This window comes from Trichechus manatus, unplaced genomic scaffold (genome assembly GCF_000243295.1).
Source record: "Trichechus manatus latirostris isolate Lorelei unplaced genomic scaffold, TriManLat1.0 scaffold00133, whole genome shotgun sequence".
Classification (NCBI taxonomy): Eukaryota; Metazoa; Chordata; class Mammalia; order Sirenia; family Trichechidae; genus Trichechus; species Trichechus manatus.
In genome coordinates, this window is record NW_004444069.1 from 4,737,001 (window position 1) to 4,758,404 (window position 21,404).

Here is a 21,404-nt window from a genome sequence, read left to right on the forward strand (position 1 = left end):
AGAAGGCAGGGAGGGTTAGGAGCTGGCTGAATGGACATGGGGAATCAGGGGTGGAAAGGAGGAGTGTGCTGTCACAGTATGGGGAGAGCAATTAGAGTCACATAACAATGTATGTATAAATTTTTGTATGGGAAAAAATAAAAATATTCAAAGTCCACAGAAAAAAGAAACATCTTTAAGTTCATGCTGATACAAAACAATTGACTAAAGTGATTAATGGGGGAGAAAGAAGAACTCTTCCCTAAACAGAATTCTAATTAACAAACATAAAAGGAACAAGGGGGAAAGAAAACCGCTAGTAGTCAAGTTCCAGAGTAACAGTTGTTGGGGAAGAGATCCACTGGTAAATGCTAAAATTAGTAGGTTTGAGAAAAAACACAATTTGCATAGTCTCAAAGTATCTCCCCAGAGTTAACCGTTAACTCCAGGAGTAGAGATGCTTTCAGGAGCATTGGTGGCACAGTGGTTAAGGCACTTGGCTGCTAACCAAAATATCAATGGTTGGAACCCACCAGCTGCTGCATGGGAGAAAAGATGTGGCAGTCTGCTTCCATAAAGAGTTACAGCCTTGGAAACCATATGGGGCAGTTCCACTCTGTCCTACAGGGTTGCTAGGGATTAGAATTGACTCAATGGCAGAGAGTTTGGTTTTCTGGGTAAAGATGCTTTACAGTGGAGAAACCTAGCAGAAACCACATTAATCAAGTGGTCAAGGTGAATATCACTAGTAACGAGACATTATCAACATCATGAACCATGTGATAGGATGCACTCAGGCACACGTCATTTCGTGTGGTATTCTTGACAAAAAGCGTAACTTCAGACCAATCATGTGAAAACCCCAGGCAAACAGAAATTGAGGGACATTTGGAAAGGAAAAAAAAAACATCAATACTGTACAAAGGTCAAGGTCATGACAGACAAGGAAAGACTGAGCAACCATTATGGATGGCATTAGACTAAGGCGAAATAATAACTAAATGCAATGTGGGGTCCCACATGGGATCCTGAAACAAAAAAGGAAATTGAAATAGTGTCTTTAGTTCAGTGGTATTGCACTAATGCTAATTTCCTCCAGTAATTGTACTGTTAGTTGTTAGGTGCCATCAAGTCAGCTCCAACTCATAGAGACCTTACGGCCCGGTCTCACGCCATCCTCACATTCGTTGTACTATAGTTATATAAAATGCTCAGGTGGTAGCTTGGCAGAGATATATATGGAAACTTGTACTATTTTAATAACTTTTTTGTATGTCTAAAAGTAGCTCCAAAGAAAAAGTTTAAAAAACTAGGAAGTATTCCAGGGCAGAGAGAGAGTATCTTATTCAGTTAGGTGTTCCCAGCACCTAATATAAGAAGTCCTTTACCTCCTAGTAGGTCAGTAATGTGTTAAATGATAACTAAATATACTGACAACTTACAGTGTCTAATGAAGTACTAAACATGTGTAGACAAAACAGTAACAATGCTATAGGTCAAAGTTATTTCACATATAAAAACTGCAGATTAAAGCCATGAAATAAATCTTAAGCTATAAAACTAAAAGCTCTGAGGCAGTATGAAACCCCCTGGGGAACTTGCAGGAGCTAAATGAATTTTTTAAATTTTTTAAACTCTAAAAATGGTTGGGGAATTGTACATAGATGTATGTAATCAACCAATTTCAAACCCTAAACATATATATGATTCTAGGTGCCCATAACAAAGTAACCAAAAAAACCCACCAAGCTCGTTGCCATTGAGTTGATTCCAACTCATAGCAACCCTATAGGACAGAGTAGAACTACCCCATAGGGTTTCCAAGTAGCACCTGGCGGATTCAAACTGCCCACCTTTCAGTTAGCATCCGTAGCTCTTTACCAGTATGCCACCAGGGTAGGAGACAGATTAATTCAGGCTGAAAAGAGAGTAATGAGAAGCCTTAAAGAGTTAGGTTAGGGTTTCTTGGCCCTGGGCTTCCAGAAAACTCACCTCAAAACATCTTCCTGTAATATAAATTGCTAGGTAAGATGATGGCTTATAACCTGACCTACCCTAGGATATTTTTCCCTCAAGTAATTACTTGATATAGAAAGCAGATAATCAGAAAGTTAGAAAACAACCCTCAAGTAGATGATGCTTTTATGATCTCCTGTGCTGCCTCCACAGGCTCAAGTCTACAGTCAATACTTGGCAATTCATTGTGACAGGTGCATGGTCAACCTGGTTATGTCTGCCCAAGTCACATGTTCCCTGTCCAATCACAAAGTAATCACTCCAGATCCTTTTATCATCAATAAAACATTATCCTTAGGGAGAAAACAGTAACAAAGCAAACACATAATAAGCTATGGAATTATCAGCAGATTATCAGCTCATTCGCAGAGCACCTAGAGATGGCTCTCTGACCTAAATTCTTTATCCCATACCTGAAGTAATCTGAGTATCCCATCAACACATCCAACAGGCCAGAGAAATAAAACGAACAGGTACTGAGTAGTTGTACCATCGATAAGTCAGTACAGAATTAGATTTCACTTCTTCTTTTCTACCTTTTACATTTTGAAGAGCCCAATTCAGATTCAATGAGCAGAGTACACCCACTCCTCATTTATCGACTATCTCATTATCCAACATTTCACAAACACGGCAATCGGAAAAAATCTACTATCTGACTATTTTGCACATTAACAACGTACATCTGGCAGTAATGAACACCAAGGTGCGAGGTAAGAGTGACGCTGGCAGTAGTGGTTAAGATTATGTGTCAACTTGGCTGGGCTATGATTCTCAGTGGTTTGGCAGTTATGTAATGATGCAGTCATCCTCCATTTTGTGATCTGATGTGATCGTCCTCCATTTCACATACAGCCGATTTTCACGTAACAACCTGGTCTTTGGAACTTAACCATGACGATAAGTGAGGAAAGGGTGTACTACTCTGAAAATAAGTGCTACTCACACTACTGAGTGTGTGACACTCTGCAAGGCACTTTTGCACAACTTTTCTTACTAGATGTAGAATCAGAAGACTTGTGTTTGCATCAGGGTTCTGTCACTTAGGTCAAGTGACCTTGAACAAGTTTGTCAAAAGGATAGTTCAAAGGTTAACCAAGATTCAAATCGAAGTCTTCTCATTTCAATCCAGTGCTCTTTGTATTATGCCAGAGTGTCAACCAAAAATACTTCCCTGTACCTAGAAATTAAAACTCAACATACTCATTCACGATGTTTATACACCACATGGTTATTGATACATGTAATGAAATAAAGAAAATAAACAGTTGTAGAAACTTATGGCTTGAAAGATACGCATACGGGACAGTCAAGGCAAGGATTCAAAATCGCAGCAAAGCAGTAATGCTGGACCTCAATACAGATTTCACAACTATGAAGGTGCTCAGTCTCTTTGGGAAATAAATTTAGTTTGGTAGGGAAATGCGACAATATCATAATTTACACAGAAAAGGCAGCAAAGGAATTTGGTTTTCCTTTTGATTCATGGTGACTAAAAGACAAAGCTCTCTCTCCTCCTTTATAATCCAAGAACCAGCTTGAAAGAGAAATTTATACATCAGTTTCCTCCTAAGTGAATGGAATGGACAAGAGTCCCCTCAGAGTTCCTGGAGCCAGAATGAATTCATGCAACTGAGTACACTTTGATCTTTGAGAAGGCTGCTAAGCACTAACATTATTAGTCTTTTTCTAACTTTTTCCTTTTTGTCCTTCATGTTTTTTCATTACATTCATTTGATCCCCTTTCATGTGCCCATCTACTATTTTATTTGTCCTCTTTCAAAATTGAGTTATTTTGGCAGTACTGGTTTATATTTGTGGAGAAAGAAAAAACTTCTTCTGTAGATAAATGGTGAAAGCAAAAATTGGAAGAAAAACTTAAAGCTAAATCATCTCCCCCGCCACCAGCACCACCGGCAAATATTTTTAAATCTAGTTATGGTGAAGAAAAAAGGAATAAATAGAAATTCCTGGGGAGCACTGTCATTCATTTCTGTTATTACTGGAGGTGGTCCTACAGGCAATGCAAAGCTTCTTTCATAACACACTGATGCTGAGAACCAGGTTGGATTACTGAGCAACACTAAGAACCATACCAATGAACACTGGATGCAGACAAATCACCATGTATTTATTGGGCACCTCCTAGTCCAGACTATCCAGTAACAAGGTGACCACTTATCATCTGGTGCCTCTGAAAAGAATCCACTTGTCAAGTCATAAAGGGATACGGTATTCAAAGCTAACAGAAGCATATTTAAGATGAAAGTGTTATAAAAACAGCTACCATTCTTTATAACCACTTTAAAGAAAACACCACAGGACAAAACAACTAATCAATAAGCGTTGTAGTCACATATACAGTGAAAAGAAGATAATGTGCTATCATTTTAGCACTCCAGCCCTTAGTGGCCAATGAAGGTGTAGTGACCTACCCAATTACACATCTCCAGAAAATATTTCCTTGTAAACCTAGTTATCTGGGATAACTGGTTCTTCTAAAAAATGCTTAAATGAGATAAAAATGACTCTACAAATCTGAATTTGTAGAAGGACATCATGTTTGGTAAAGTAGTGAAAAAGAGGAACACCCTCAATGAGATGGATTGACACAGTGGCTGCAACAATGGGCTCAAGCATAACAATGATTGTGAGGATGCTGCAGGACTGGGCAGTGTTTCATTCTGTTGTACATGGTGTCACTATGAATTGGAACCAACTCGATGGCACCTAACAGCAACATAAATCTGAATACCCGTACTCGTTGCCATTGAGTCAATTCCAACTGATAGCGACCCTGCAGGGCACAGCAGAACTGCCCCAGTGGGTTTCCAAGGCTGTAATCTTTACAGAAGCAAACTGACACATCTTTCTCCTGTGGAGAAGTTACTGGATTCGAACTACCAACTTTTTGGTTAACAGCCAAACACTTGTGCCACCAGGGCTCCTTATAAATCTAAATATCAAGAAACCAAACCTGTTGCCATTGAGTCAACTCCGACTCAAATACCCCCTGGTAAATACTCAAGTATATTCATTTTAAGTAATTAGGTAAAAACATGTTGAATAACCGGTTACGTATCCCACATATTTTTTTTTTTTAATTGAAATCTAAATCATTAAAAATTCATTTACCTCAACCAATGAGATAAGACGAAAACAAGAAGGAAAAAGAATGCAAAACAGAGTAAGAAATTTTCCCAGGATCAATCTACATGTTTTATCTCTCAGCTTCATAGGCAGCAACTGAATTGTCTATCAACTTAGTCAACTTCTCTTTAACTTGCTTTGTTCAGCATGCCAGTTCAAGACTAGGAAGCTACTTCCACAAAGACATAAGAAACTATGGGAGTTTTAGAAGAAGCCTATAAAACAGGAATTCTCTAAATTTATTTAAAGTCCTATAAGAAGCCAAATCCAGCCACACGCACTCCTTCCCCTATAGCAGCGATCAGCAAACTATGGCCTGCAAGCCAAATCTGGTCCATCACTTGTTTTTGTATGGCCCATGAGCTCAGAATGGTTTTCTCATTTTTCAATGATTGAAAACAAAAATCAAAAGAAACTATCTCATGATCTGTAAAAATTAAATAAATCCAAATTTCAGTGTCCATAAATAAAGCTTTATCGGAAGACAGCTACCCTCATTTATTCACATATTGCCTATGACTGCCATCGCACTACAATGGCTTAACTGAGTTAGCTGAGACAAGACATCGTATGGCCTGTGATGCTGAAAATATTTACTATCTGGCCTAAAAAAGTTTGCCAAAACCTGCCCTATAGTAAAAGTTGCTACTAAGTTGCCTTGAAATAACTGGCTTTAGCTATGTAGCTTTGCACAAGAGGCTCCAGATGGTTTTACTGAACACCATCTGAACATTATAATAGAAAATTTATTCTATCTCATTGTAGTTAAGCTAAAAGACAGCAAATTCCAAGGACTTTTTAAATTCACATTCTTTAACAAAGAAAGTAGTTCTTTTACCCCTTCATTATTTCCAGTAGGAAAAGGATTACAGGACTACTAGTTGTGTTACTTCCCTTACCATTTAAGAGGCCCAAAGTCTGCCATTTTTATACAAAAGACACACAGAATATATGGATATCTTTTTCTTGAGAAGGACAGAAAATACCAGAGGGTACAAAGCAGCGGTCATGGTACTGCCACTTTGGGGTATAATTATCTAAGCCCTTAATTAAGACTAGCTGCAATGTTACCTTCTGTCTCATAATAAAGTCTTCAATATAGTCTCTTCTTTTTGGTAAGAAATTTTTCATACATACAATAAATTGAAAGAACAGTTCAATGAAAATCCCTATAAACTCTGCCTCACTTCTCCATTATTTACATGCTGCCAAATCTGCTTCTTCTATTTCCTTATCTATCTTTTCTGGTCACAGTTGTTGAATCTTTAGAAAGCAAATTAAGAGACCAAATGGATAACATTTGCCCAAAAGCAAAAATGAGAAGGAAAGGAAGGGCAGGGAAACTGGAGGGATGGAAATGGGGAAGGCAGGGTGGAAATGGGAAGAGTGCTCACACATTGCAGGGAGCAACCAATCAACATCACGGAACAATTTACGTATAAATTGTTGAATGGAAAACGAATTTGCTGTCTAAATTTTCACCGAAAACACGATGAAACGTTCAAAAAAAGAAAAGAAAGTAAATTAGAGACCACTGTAATACTTCTGGAAACCCTGGTGACATAGTGGTTAAGTGCTACGGCTGCTAACCAAAAGGTCGACAATTCGAATCCACCAAGCACTCCCTGGAAACTCTATGGGGCTGTTCTATTCTGTCCTATAGGGTCACTATGAGTCGGAATCAACTCGACAGCAACGGGTTTGGTTTTTGGTTTTTTTTGGTAACACTTTTGGTTTTCTGGTAACACCTTACCCTCAATACTTCAGCAAACAATACCAGGATAATAATTTTCAAGGAAATAAAGATACACTAATATAGACAGGGTATTAAAGGCACACAGATTAGTGAAGATACAGGTAACCTCTGAAATCCTAATGACCCGAAGTTAACACTAGGGTATCATTTTACTGAGACAGTGAGAGTAGTCTGATTAATAGGATGATTATCAAAAGAGATCAGGGCCATTTACCTCCCATTCCCAAAGACTTCTTCATGAAAGACCATGCCTCTGGCACTTACCTAAGGGCAGCAGCATGGTAGGTGTCAACGTAATCAGAAATGAAGAGCTCTCGGTTTTTGATAACTGGGTCTGTAATGACAAGTTCTCTTCCAGAGTCTGCCAAAAAATTAAGAGGATATTAAAAATGAGCTTCTCAAAACAACTAGGAAAATTCTGTAAAACTTCTTTTCCAGGTTCACCTCTCACTAAAGAAAGCACAATAAATAACCAGGCCTGTGCAACATCTTTAGTGTTCAAAACAGTAAAGAATAATAATATATAGCAAGAACAGTGGGAACAAAGTGTGTATTTTTTGTCAATTGATGAAGTATCTTGTTGGGTGTGTTTATATCCTTGACTAAGGCCCTTTGGTGACACAAGTAGAGAAGAAGTAGGTAGAACGGGGAAAGGAGGTGTATCGATTTTAAAACATACCATTCGTTCTTTATGGCAATCATATATTTTGGCCTCACTGTCAACTAACAAATAAAACTGGATACTTTTAAATAACTTATCTCCCCATAGTATCCTGTGGTCCCCCTCAAAGATCATTAAAACAGAATTTTAACAGGGCGAAAACCAATGTTTCCTGAAAGGCACTAAGCACAAAATGAAAAAAGAAGGGAAAACAGAAAAAACATGTCACACTTTAGCAACACCAAATACTAAAATACTTAGTGATTTTGTCTATATTACTTTTTATTGCTAAATATTCCAGAACGGAGTGAAACCACACACTGGTTCAGTTAAAAAGAATAACCAAATTACTCATTATAACATGGAACCAAAATTTAACTACTTTAACAGAAATGTTTATAGTTTCAGAGAAGAAAAAAAGCTGGTAAGATCCAAAAGGACATCACTCTTCAAAACTGTTCTGATTACTGGGGGGTCGACTCAAAACACGTCGCCGAAAGCTGTGCAGGAGAATAGAAAGAGACAGGCATCAGGGCCTTAGAGAGCTGGATCCCAACCCTGGGGGATGCCACCACTTAGGAAAGGAGGAGCTTTGGCAAGTCCCTTAGCCTTTGTAAGCCTCAATTTCCTCACCTAGAACTGGGAACTGACAAATCTCATATCATTAATGAGTGACAAGTGAGAATCATCTAGCATGAGGCCTAGCACCTCTCAAAAATCAATAAGATGGAACTATTATACATATGAACAAATGTAACACACATTTATGTACATACTTCATTTGTCAATAAACGTTACTGAGGAGAAACTACAATCCCAGAGGAAGAAAAAAATAAGCTGCTCTGAAATACCTACCTTCCTATTGTCCTGAAACTCAAGACCTCAAATTAAATTCCTAAACATGCTTCACAAAACTTTGCTATAAAAACTGAAGTTCACAACCCTGACTATAGATTACAGAAAAGGAAAAATAAAATACAACCCTATAGGATTTAAAATATTATTTGCTCATCACTAGGTGAGAAAAAGGAATGAAAAATGAAATTACTGTTATTTCTATTCCAAGTTTAAGGGGAAGACACTATTAGTACACGTTTAGGGATTTAAAAAAAAGCAAAGCAAAAATAATGAAAGAACTCAGGGGAAAATGAACAGGTCAATTATGTACTTATTTATAAAAAGCTTTTTTCAGAGAAAATTTATCATAGTGGTTTATCTCCTTGTAATAAACGTCTGTTTTTAGAAAGAACTTTGCCCAAATATTTAAAAAAAAAAAAAAAGACCAGAAGGGAATATTTACCATTTTCATTATGTCGATCCTGAACCAAATGCTGATACACAGAATCTGGAACTTCAGACTGACGGTAGTACCATTTGACGTTCATGAGTAGATGGTCCCTCTTACTCTGAAAAGGAAAATCTAACAGCATTAGGAACAGGATTTCAGGTGTCCAGTGATGCATACCATAACCATGATCAAAAGCCCCTGGACACAGGAGGATAGGCAGAGAGGAAGACACACAATTACCGCCAGGATCACAAAAATAAGTAAGTTAATTATGAGGTCAAATTTTACTAAAATTGCAGCCATAGCATCCCTCTGACCCTACCCCTCAAAGTTGCATATATTTCAGGAAAGTAAGTTTACCATACTTCAATCTCTACATCTCCCCAGCTTGATTAACTGATTCATTCAATATTATATTTTTAAATTTAACATTAACTACATAATACTATATGAATATATCCTCCTCCTGTCTTAATCATTTTAGTAAGTATTTATAAAATGTTTTAGCACACCATCAAGGCTCATTAAGAACAATCAGCTGGAAAAAACTTGCTGAGTAAGGCCTGGCACAAAGTCATCTCCTCTCCAAGGTTTGCCTCCCATTGAATTAGATTCCCCCTCTACTTTACTGCCACAGAACCTTGCAGTTATTGCTACTATGGCAAACTAGTAAAACTGCAAACTATGGGTGGTAATGATGGTACTGTGAGTTCATAGAGCAGGGACTCTGCCTTATTTACCCTGGAATCTCCAGAGAATAGAACACCTTCTACAGAAATGTTTGTGAATCAGCGAAGAGTTCTGTGATGATCAGGGTCCCGTAATGTTTATGGGACACTTAACTGTTTTATCCCCCTAAAAGTTAACTCTGTCACCAGTACATTCAAAGATATAAGTGATCATGCATTGCCCTTCTGCTGGAAGGCTTTGGGTCTACAGCTCGAAGTAGATCATGTCTGTGCACCTGGCTGTGAAACATTTTAGCATGGCAGTGCACTGAGATTTCTCAGGCCTTCCTAAAGTACTTTTCCAACCCTGGTGGGGCTCTCTACATGTCCCCAAGGTGAGTGCAATATCATTCCTCTTACTACCCTCTACCTTCTCATCACAAGTCAACTGGTAGAAAAGCTAAAATTCAAAAAAAAAAAAAATTCAGTATTATATTTAATTATAATATTATATTCAATATATAAAGGAGATGGCTAAACCCTAAAATATTTCAAAAGAGTCTGCATTAACAAAGGAAGACACCTCCTGCTTAATGAAGGAGGTCATAAATATAGTCTTTAATGAAAGACTAGGAAGGCTCAAAAAACCTTTGCTAACTAAAATATTTAAGCCATTTAATGAAACAGAAAGAAAACTGTCAAAATTCTTGACTGAACTCAAATGTGAAGAATGCTAACCCAACTTAAATACTGTGCACACGAAGACTCTCACTTTGCAATTAACTGTGTCAAAGAGGCAAGTCTACAAAAATAGCACATCATCACTGGTTTTAATAAAATGGAATGTATACAAAGAATAAACTCATTGCCACTGAGTCGATTCTAATTCATAGTGACCCTACAGGACAGAGTAGAACAGCCCCATAGGGTTTCCAAGGCTGTAAATCTTTACGGAAGCAGACTGCTACATCTTTCTCCCGAGGGGCTGCTGGTGGGTTTGAACAGCCGGCCTTTCAGTTAGCAGCTGGGCACTTTAACCACTGCACCACCTGGGCTCCTTATACAAAGAATAATCCTACACGGTAAGTACTCTTTAATTTTTATTCATTATGCACTTTTATATCAACATTTTTAATGACAAAAAATTATTCTACGGTATTTATGGTGTAGATGGAAAGAAGAGGACAAATCAGTATGGTAAATAAATATAATAAATGTTACTATGTAGGAGTTTAGAGAAAGGAGCAAATGCTTCCAGCTGGGGATTATGGAGAAGGTAACACATGACCTGGGCTTTGCAAACAGAAAGATTTCAATGGGTTCTTTCTGGGCAAAGGAGGAGATCACAGAAAGACATAGTGATAATCAAAGTATAAGACATATCCAGAGAGACACACAGTCCAGCTGCATGCAGCCCAGGAAAATACACTGAGGGAGACTGAGAAGAACCTGGATTCCAGCTGTAGTCTGGCCAACAGTGAGCTTAAAAAGGACAACTGGGGTCTTCTAACTGCACCGTCAACCAAACACACAGGCAATGAAGGAGCAAAATATCCGGACAAAGGGCAATAGCTGGAAGGCTACAGTTTCTTTCCTAGACAGGATGTTAAAGACCAAGACCAGTATGAGAACAATTGTCAAAGAAACATACTAACCTGGGGAGAAGGCACAGCCTGTTTGGGGTGTTCAGGGATAACTTAACCAAAACCTGGTTCAAGCACTATAGGGTAGGAACTAGGAACACGGACTACTGATACTGGAAAGAATGCTGTGGTTCAAATCCCTGCACCACCACTTGCCTGGTTCTGTGACTCTGGGTAAGTTACTAAGATTCAGTAAGCCTCGTGTTCATTTTCTATAAAATGAGGATACTGGAAACCTACCTCAAAGGACTACTGAAAGAATTACAAAGACTGAAAGGCATGTGAAACTGAGTAGATACTCAAGAGAATATTGATTATTTTCTCTGTTAGTAGGTTGTTGTAACCAGAGCTTCACGGAAAAATGTCAGGACCTCTGCTGAAAATTGTAGCAGTTATTTCTTCACCAAAACATAGTCTCTTTCAAGAGACGATAGTGATCTCTACTCACTGAGCCACCCTGAATCCTTCAATGCTCACAGTGATGAGTTACTTCCTTGGGCACATAGGAATTCAGATCTATTTGCAGTCCTATCAGCAATGTTCTAAAATCTATACTTGATTTCTGTAACACAATGAAGATGTCTGAAACCCTGAAGGGCAACAGAAATGCCTTTTAGGTGCAGTAACAGGCAATAGTACAATGTCTATTTTTCAGAACCAAGTCAGTGATTCTGCAACCTTCTGAGGTATAGTATCTCTGCTACCTCATGGCCCAAGCACTTATTGATTACATATAATGAAATTACTGATCTATTTTATTTGTACCTAGATTTATGACTCTCAATATTAGACTTTACAAAGGCAACTGAAGGACTATTGGATTTGCAGTACCACCCAATAACCAGTGAGTGGCAGCATTGTGTTAGAAACAAGCCTCCATGCTCTATCAACACACAAAGCAAACAAAAGTTCTGAACAAATTTAAGTAGCTCTATTAGGCACAATCTTCCTAAAATAGGCCAGTAAATTAAAGCTTAAACATCTGTAATGGAGGAAGTGTGTTGTTTCTGAGACTGCTAGACTAAAACCAGGTAATCTATACGAGTCTAGTCCTGTCTACAACACTAGTTTGCTGGGAGTGAGCTTGGTCAAGTCACCTGTCTGAAAAGTGAAAGGGATAGAACAAGATGATTTGTATGTTCTCTTTCTATTCTTATAATTTACGTAGATAAAATGGGGGAAGGGCCCCTCACATTTTCTCTATATCAACATAATGGCATTAACTAACACCACCACCCTTAAGTCTAAAATATTAAAATGTCATCTTCTAGGAGGAAAAACAAAAAGGCTACTTCCACCGAAGTTGATTGCTGCTAACTTCGGAGCAGCTGAAGGGAAAAGAGAGCATCTCCTCTCCCAGTAAACACGCCAAATCCACCTGAGATGCTGAGTGTTCCTCAAACGTTAACCACAGGAAATCTTCACTTTCCTCCCTAATACACAAAGACTTTTGCTCAAAATCACAGAAAAGTACCCAATAGGTACATAGGGATCATTCTATTAAACCCAAACCACCTGGGTTTGAATCCTGCTTGGCAACTTACTAAGTAAGCTGTGTAACTTTGGGCAAATAATTTACCTTCTCCAAGCCTCAATTCTCTCACATAAAATGGGAAAAAACAATAATCCCTACAACTCCATTAGGTTGTGAGGATTAAATAAATTAATATAAGCAGACTGGATTGGCTCCCAACAAATGTTGAATATTACTATCATTCTTTTATAGATGAAGAGAGAAGTCAGAATATAAGTAGTCTCCTACAGATTTTGCTTTTCTCAGATCCAAAATTAAGCTAGTAATAGCGATACAACCAAATAAATCCTGTAGTAAACTGGGGAAAGTACCTTAACTTTCACAATAATTCTAGAAGCATGTCAAGTATTTCCAACAAATATGTCTCATTATTTACTAGTGATATAAATGTATGGTTGCATAAAGATCAAAGTGTTTACAAATGACATATTTTAAACAGAATGTGGAACAAAGAAGTAAGTGGTGAGAAGCCTCCCACTTGAAGGCACCCTGCGGGTATATTCTGAATACAGAGCAGGGCTCACTGGAAAGTAAATAATTTCCCACCATTTTATCTTTAAAAAAAGAAAGAAAGACTACAGTGAGGGGACACACTAGAGCTAAGCAAAAACCAGCAAACGTGCATGCACATTGGCATCTGATCTGCTTCCCTGGAGTGGTTCTGCACTAAAAGGAAAAAGCCCTTTCTGCGTTCAATTACTGATTCTTCCACATCCCTGGCCTGGGGTTCTTTTGAAATGAAGGATGTGTGTAAACTGACTGAAATGGAGAGCTTAATAGAGAACAAAGCCCACACCCACCTGAGCTTAGAAAAAAGACAAATAGCCTAAACATGGGTGTTTGGGAGCAGAATAGAGAGGATTCCAGGAGAGCCTGAATGTCAGACAACAGTGTTGAGAATTAATTAAAAATTCAGAACATAAATTAAAAGTTGAGAATTAGATAACTGATAAAGGTAGACTAGGGAAAAAGCAAGGCAATGGAGACGGAAAGGTAAACAGGCAAGCTACTGTTGAAGGGAAACCATATTCATCTTCTCAATGCCACAGAACTCGGCCACCCCAAATGGAAACACAAGATACAAGTCAACAGGGGGTTCCCTTTCTAGAGACTGCTTCAGTATTAATATAGTACTTTCGTTGATTTAAAGAGTTAATCTGAGTTTTTCCCAGGGCCAGTCTTAATTTCATCCTCTGGAAAAACATTTTACCACACATAAAAAAAATATTAATAAAGGAAACAGGTGGGGTGACAAACGACCAGTAGAACAAGTACAGAGATTCCTTTATGCAATGTGGAGGCCTGCAAACCAGAATGGGAACAACAAAAACTTTAAAGTTCATCTACAATACACAGAAAAGATTTTTATCCCATCTATCATCTTCCAGCTCTTGGCAGATACAATCAGAATTCAAAGCCCTCCAGAACAGGCCACTCCAGTTCCTCCATTGTGATTAAATGTGACAGAGGTACCAGGACCAACCTAAGAGTTGGAATCAACTCCATGGCAACAGGTATTATCAAGTGAACAGCCTTCCATTATCAAAATAATCTGCTAGAGACAGCAGAGGAACTTCCTAAAAAATTTTAACAACTTAGTTATTAGGAACTTGCATTTCAAAAATGGAAGATCTGAATAAAATCTGGTGAAAACCAGACCAAAATTCTTGTTTTATAAGCCAAAATACCCAATCAAGAATAAAGTTTTTCCAGAAATTTGGGAAGTGGCTAACATTTGTATACAGTACGGCTTAAGAAGGTACCTTTTGAAGAAACTTTTTCATGCATTTTTACAACATGGTGATACTATGGTTAAGAGTTACATGAATATTAGAGGTTTAATTGTATAATTCAGAAATGTCTACACAAACTTCTAATTGCTAGTTAAGACACTAAGCATACAGAGGGAGAAAAGCTTTGCACCCCTCCAAGTGTATTGCACCAGCTGGCTTAACGGTATTTCAACCCTGTTAAGTCAATGTCCACATACAGACCAATGCTCTACTAGGTATATTACCCTCACTAAGTCGTTGAGGACATAGTGTTAATGGCTTCAGTCATTCCTGACTCTGGCAAAAGAGGGCAGAAACAGATGATGCAGTCAAAGATTACTATTCTTTAGAGGTCAAAGATTATTTTAGGCACTATCTGAATAGGCCAGTCAAACCTAAAAATAAGCTTTCCTTATCAGAGGATCATCCTTACCCATTTTTTGTCCTGGGTGGTGCAAAGGGTTTGCGCTTGACTACTAACCTAAACGTTGGCAGTTCAAACCCACTCAGCAGAAGAAAGTGGTGCCACAGAAGAAAGTCCTGGAGATCTCCTTCAGTAAAGATTACAGCCAAGAAAATTCTATGGAGCAGTTCTATTCTCTAACACATGGGGTTGCATGAGTTGGAATCCACTAGACAGCAACTGGTTGTTTTGTTGTTGTTTTTTAATCTTTATCTATATAGCTTTGTAGCCATTACAGCTCAAAACAAAATCAGTGCCACCAGGGCTCAGGTCATCGAGGTCTGCCTATCCCAGATTTCTACTCTCACACGGGTACGAAGAAACCAGAGAGAAAGCCAAAATATCAACTCCATAGTCTCGTACTCAAAAGAGAAGAATGGGTTTTAAAATACCCCCTAGAAATAATCACACTATTATGTACTTATCTCCTTAATGTACTCAGACATTAACTACACATTTTGTTTGTTCCCTTTTATTTCAGAAAGGAGGAGGGGGAGCAAGGGTGATGAACTTTCCTATTACCAATAAATAAAGTATCCTGTATTGTTCTAAAACACCCCTTCAAACATTCCCAGGTATGTTTATGTGTGCAAGTAGGCCTGAAAGGATCAAAACACCCAGGAGTTATCCTTTACAGGCACTGTCCAATGCTGAGTGAATGGACCTGTGGTAGAGCTATGATTGTGGTGGGACTCGACATACCTCCCTCCCAGGGCTCACCTCACTTGAGTTTTAATTTAAATTTCTTAAACAGAATCAAAGGGACACGGATCCTGTTCAGTGGCTACTTAACATTTATTGGCATTTCCAAATGGACATAACCTGGAACTCCAAGGGGCTACTCAGAACTAGCATAATGAATCCTTTTTTAAAGATAAATAGATGAAAGAAACATAGAAACAGATCACATTCATTTGATAAGCTACTTATTGCCTCTAGGCACTAGAATCAAGGTTACAGGCTCACTTTCAAAACCTACGAAAATCACTGTTTCTTGATGGTATCTTGTTTGCTAAAGAAACTTCCACCTTTTATTTAATTATGCTTACAGTTTAACCTGGATAAAAATCAATCTGACTATTTTGGTAGAGCCAAAAAGGTACGTGTCAACTAAATCCTCTCTTACTGGCTAACTATGGAGTCAAGACGTATTAAGGTGTTTTCTATCTAGGATTACATTCTTTATGAACACTGCAATTTTCAGACAAGTGATTCCTGTATCTGTTTGCACTGGAGAAACCAAAAATGAGTACAGTTGTAGCCTTGGGAAAACTCCTACCTCTCGGCATCTCCAGTAAAACAGGAGGCTGAGTAACTCAGTAACCTTTGCTGTCCTTGTCCTCATACAGAATAACAAGTTTTCATCACACACAAAGATAAGTTATATTTAATGTGGGCCTTAGGACATGGACAAAAGGACCAAAATAAAGAGCACTCCTGTAACTTCCCACATGTACCCCACGGCATACAGCATCCTGATGAAAACACTAAATGTCAGAAACAGGACTTTAAAAGGTCTCATATGTTTGGACAGAAGGGTCAAGTCAGCAAGATAAAATTCAATACATTTAAAAATTAAGATCCTATATTTGGATCCCCAAATCTGCTGCCCCAAACCAAAGTGAATCTCTTTCTAAAAGCCAATATTCTTTCCAGCAGCTATGGTTAGATCAGATAAATCCATAACTACAAATTTTTATTTGGTTCAAAGAATTTTCCCCATAAAGAGAACAGTAAGAATCTGCCAGATTCTTCTTAATCCCTATATTTAATAGTCCATTAAATTTCTTTTTTAAAAAACCAAGCCCAAATACTATAAAACGTGACACCTTTGCAATACTTTTGGTTGCTGTTTGGTGATGGTGGTGACAGTAGTGGTGGTTGAGCGGTTTCTCCTGTTTTGACGGAGTTAATGACATTTCCACATGACACTGGCAGAAAAGTTATAGAGTGCTACCACACAGCAGGAAACCCTGGTTGCATAATGGGTAAGAGCTATGGCTGCTAACCAAAAAGTCAGCAGTTCAAATCCACCAGGCACTCCTTGGAAACCGTATGGGGCAGTTCTACTGTCCTATAGGGTCACTATGAGTCAGAATCGACTCTACAGCAACAGGTTTGGTTTGGTTTGGTGTACCACACAGCAATGGTAGGCTCAGATGTTGCAGTAATCACCAGGAAGTTTTAAAAAAGTGGGGAAACAATCTGGGCTGTAGGTTACCAAAATTCTCTAGGATACTTCACAGATTGAACTTAGCCATGCATTATTTTAAATATAAAACTTACTAACTAATGATTAAAGATACATCAGAGATTTTGCTATTAAAAACTGATGTTGAAATATCTTGAGAACAATTTCATTGAATCAGCATAGGCTTTCTAAAACTGGCTCTCAAACTTCTTAGTCTCTGGATTCCTTACACTCTTAGTGAGGAGTTCAAAGAGCTTTTGTTTATGTGGATTGTATCTATCGACATTTACTACATTGGAAAATAAAAATAAGAAAAAAATTTTAAAGGAGCCCTGGTGGCACAGAGGTTAAGAGCTCAGGCTGCTAACCAAAGTGCTGGCAGTTCGAATCCACCAGCTGCTCTTTGGAAACCCTATGGGGCAGTTCTATTCTGTCCTAGAGGGTCACTGTGAGTCGGAATTGACTCGACAGCAATGGGCTTAACAGGTATTTATTAATTTAAGAATAACAATAATAAATACTACATGGGTGTGGCAAACGGTTAAGGGCTCCACTACTTGTCTAAAGGCTGGCAGTTTGAACCCATCCTCGGGCTGCCTCAGAAGACAGGTCTGGTGATCTGCTTCTGAAAGGTCACTACCTTGAAAATCCTATAAACCAGTTCTACTCTGCACGCATAGGGTCAGTCACCGTGAGTTGGAACTGATTCAATCAATGGCAATCACCAACAGCAGCAGCAGCACGTTAACATAAATAACTATAATTTTTAAAACACAAAATTTAGAAAATGAGTAATATATTATTGCTAATCTCCTTTTTTGTTTAGCTTAAGAAAACACTCCCATGTGCTTCTGCAGTCAATCTGTTGGGACATATCACACATCATTTGGCCTTTGGAAACATCCACTGTACACTCATAAGAGAATCAGAGTGAAAAGGCAAATAATGTCTTGGTATTATTATGAAATAATCTGACTCCACAGACCCGAGTCCACACTTGAGAACCATACCTCTAGAGATAAAGTCAACAAGCCACACACACAGCCTGGTACCGCCCTCTCAGACTTGGTACTTGGTAGTTCAACTAGGTAAGTATGCTCCCTAAATAGAACCATGACTGGAGATATTAAAGCACAAATTCATTTAAAAGTGACATATTATTTAAAAATGAAAGATTTTATTTGCACGTAAACAATCAAACGCTCCAGTAGTGAGCAGCAAGTTAAACAAGCAAGGGACGAAACTCTAGATAAGAAGCCTCTCATTTCAAATTTAAGATACTTTGCTTTCTAAAACTGGAGCTCATGATATCAAGAAATATTTAGAGTTTGACTGAAACAAGTATGCATTAGACTGCACTCAACAGGTATACTCTAAAACAATGGTGAATCTATTAAGCTAAAAGCACGCAGGAAAAAAAGTAACGTGTATAACTTTATTTGGCAATCTACAATTCCAGACAACTTTGTGGTTATTGGAAAAATAGTACTGCTTCCAACCTGTGAAAACTGGCACAACATTAAACAAAATCAAGTCTTTAGAAAAAAAGACATTTAGCTTACAATACTATACTGACTCATCATCTTTTATAAAGAGGCAATACCTATTTTCTATGTATCTCCCTCTATAGGTGATAACCATTTTGTACTATTGCTTTCTAAATTAAACTGCAAAACTATACAGCTGGTGACACAGTAAAATAAAATACCTTTTAGCAGATTTTTAGAACTGAGTAAGTATCTGCACTTTTAAGGAGCACTAGAGATGTAGACTTAGAAATTATTATTGATTTAACTAAAGTCAGTCTGCATAGTAACAGGCATTCAATTACAGCTAGCAAATATTCTCAACTTACCAATAAACAAATCCAAATAGTTGGATAAGAAAGGGGAAAATCAGTAGGAACACTGAAAAATTACGTTTTTTTCTACTTCAATTTATGTAAAATAGCCTGTCTTGTTTTAAATGTCTTCATTGTTTCTTCTTCTCTCCTTTTAACGTAAACCAAAACAAAGACTGTAACCTTTAATACTTCTTAGTATATTTCTAACTGTTCCATCTACAACATTTTTCTAATACAAACATGCCCTGATAGCTTATCTCGGCCCACATGCCAGACAACAAAGGCCCACTGGCTGCTGGAGAGGAAAAATGGAAAGCAGGAAATGAGAAGGCTTAGTTAATCCCCAGATCATCGATCAGTGTATTCAGTCAAGTGTGAGCTGAGCTGGGAAAATGCTGCTTAAAAAAAAAGAAAGAGAGAAAACCAAAGAGCATATGATGAGAGCCACAATTCATTTTAAAATAGTATAAATTTTTGTCAGAAAGATTCCCTATCATGCTCCAACACCAACACATATGATAAATGTTAACATCTTTTGAAATAAGACCTTTTTCTTTAAAACCCTTTGTCTTATCCTTTTTCAGAAGCAAGTTTTAACTTTTGGATTTTTATAATAGGTTTTTTTTTTTTAAATCAGCTTTACTGAGATATAATTCAGACACAATAAAAAATCACCTATCTATACTTTCAATTAGTTTTGACAAATGTATACAGTTGTGTAACAACCACCACCACAATCAAGATAGAGAACATTTCCTTTTCTACAAAAAGACAAACTTCTTTTACAGGAATCTGCTCTGCTGTAAAAGCTCCTGTGCCAGGGATTGCTAGAAAAACAACATTCTAATGTAAATTCCTTCCTCCATTTTAATACACAGAGATGCGAATGTGGAGAAAAACAACTCTGGAGTTAGCTGTGATACTTAGTAGAAACCTCCTATCTACTGCTGGAGGCCACTACAAAGTAGAACTGCCATGCCCTTTACAACCAAATAATCTGCTAGATAAAACTTTTGGGCTCAGGCTTAATATGGTCTCACGAAATTCAAGCAAGCTCTCAGAATATAAATAAGAGTTACAATAATAATAGCAATAGTAATGAAAACAAATGAGCAAAAATAATTTCAAATCAGTTTTAAGGTATGCTTTCCTCAAATCCTGTAACAAATACTTATTGAGCACCTACTGGGGCATCAGACATTGTTCTAGAGATACACACTGAGGACACCGCAGAGAGAAAAAACCAGATAAAGTCCAGGTCTTGTGGAGCTTATATTCCAATGGAGGGACAGACCCTTTGCCAACCCCTTATCCAAAACAACATCAGATAGTAAGTGATTTTTTCAAAAAGGGGGGGGTGGGGGGGATGAAGAACAAGATCTGCTACTTAATAACCATACAATCCTAGGCAAATAACATTTATTTACACTGTTTGGTTAGCAGCTGAACTCTTAACCACTGCGCCACCAGCGGTTTCCCTTTGGGTATCATTTTCCTGAAAATTAGCAGTCTTCCGGGAAGTGTATTGTGACTTGACTGCTTCGTGTAGACAGAGAAAGGTCTCAATAAGCTAGATTAATTCAAACACCGATTTCTTCATCTGCAGGAACAACGCAGAAACCAAGTGTGCATGTCTCTCTCAGCTATGGTTGTGCTTGCTCATGAAAATTCCCTAAGGTTCTTCCCTGTTCTTTCTTTCTTATTTTATTATCTTCATTTTTAATCTTTTTTATTATTTTTCTTTTTAAAAATTTCTCATGAAGTATTTGACACGAAGAAAGGTATAAAATAGTATATCTATGCAGCAAACGTTATTTTAAGACATAAAAATTACCAAAATTGAAGAAGCCGCCTAGACAGGATCACTCTTAATCCCCCAGAGGGTAATTACTACCTTGAATTTACAGTTATCATTCCCGTGCAGTCATTTGTACTTTTACTTCATATGTTCATATATTTAAGATATTGTTTTGCATGTCTTACACTTTACATAAATGGCATCAAACTATTCAGGTTTTTCTGCAATCTGCCTTCATCCAGTCTTTAGTTCACTCATTTTAAATAATACGTACCTCAATGTACCACAGATCACAACCTACTCATAAATTTTCCTGCTGAGAGCAATGAGTCATTTTCAGTTTGTCACTATCACAACCAAAGCTGCTATGAGCGTTCCTATCATGCTTCTTTGTGCAAGTTTAAGGCACATAAAACCTTTTCTATTTAAATTATCTAAATTACTCTGAATGTTTGGTTGTTGCTGGTTGCCAGCGAGTCTATTCTGACTCTTGGTGAACCCCTGTGTGTCAGGATAGAATTGTGCTCAATAGGGTTTTCAATGGCTTATTTTTTAGAAGTAGATAGCCAGGCTTTTCTTCCAAGGCACCTCTGGCTAGACTTGAACCTCTAACATTTGGTTAGTAGCCAAGCGTGTTAACCA

General features: G+C 37.8%; 1 protein-coding gene across 1 annotated transcript in view; it reads right to left on the bottom strand.

Moving 5' to 3' along the window:
• Nucleotides 1–21,404, bottom strand: part of RERE (arginine-glutamic acid dipeptide repeats) — a 343,169-nt gene that overhangs the window by 201,582 nt on the left and 120,183 nt on the right. Inside the window, exons 5-6 of the mRNA XM_004385134.2 lie at nt 8,863–8,968; nt 7,166–7,262 (exon numbers count right to left, since the gene is read on the bottom strand). Of these exons, the coding sequence (XP_004385191.1) occupies nt 7,166–7,262; nt 8,863–8,968 (203 nt within the window). The remainder of the gene's footprint in view (nt 1–7,165; nt 7,263–8,862; nt 8,969–21,404) is intronic.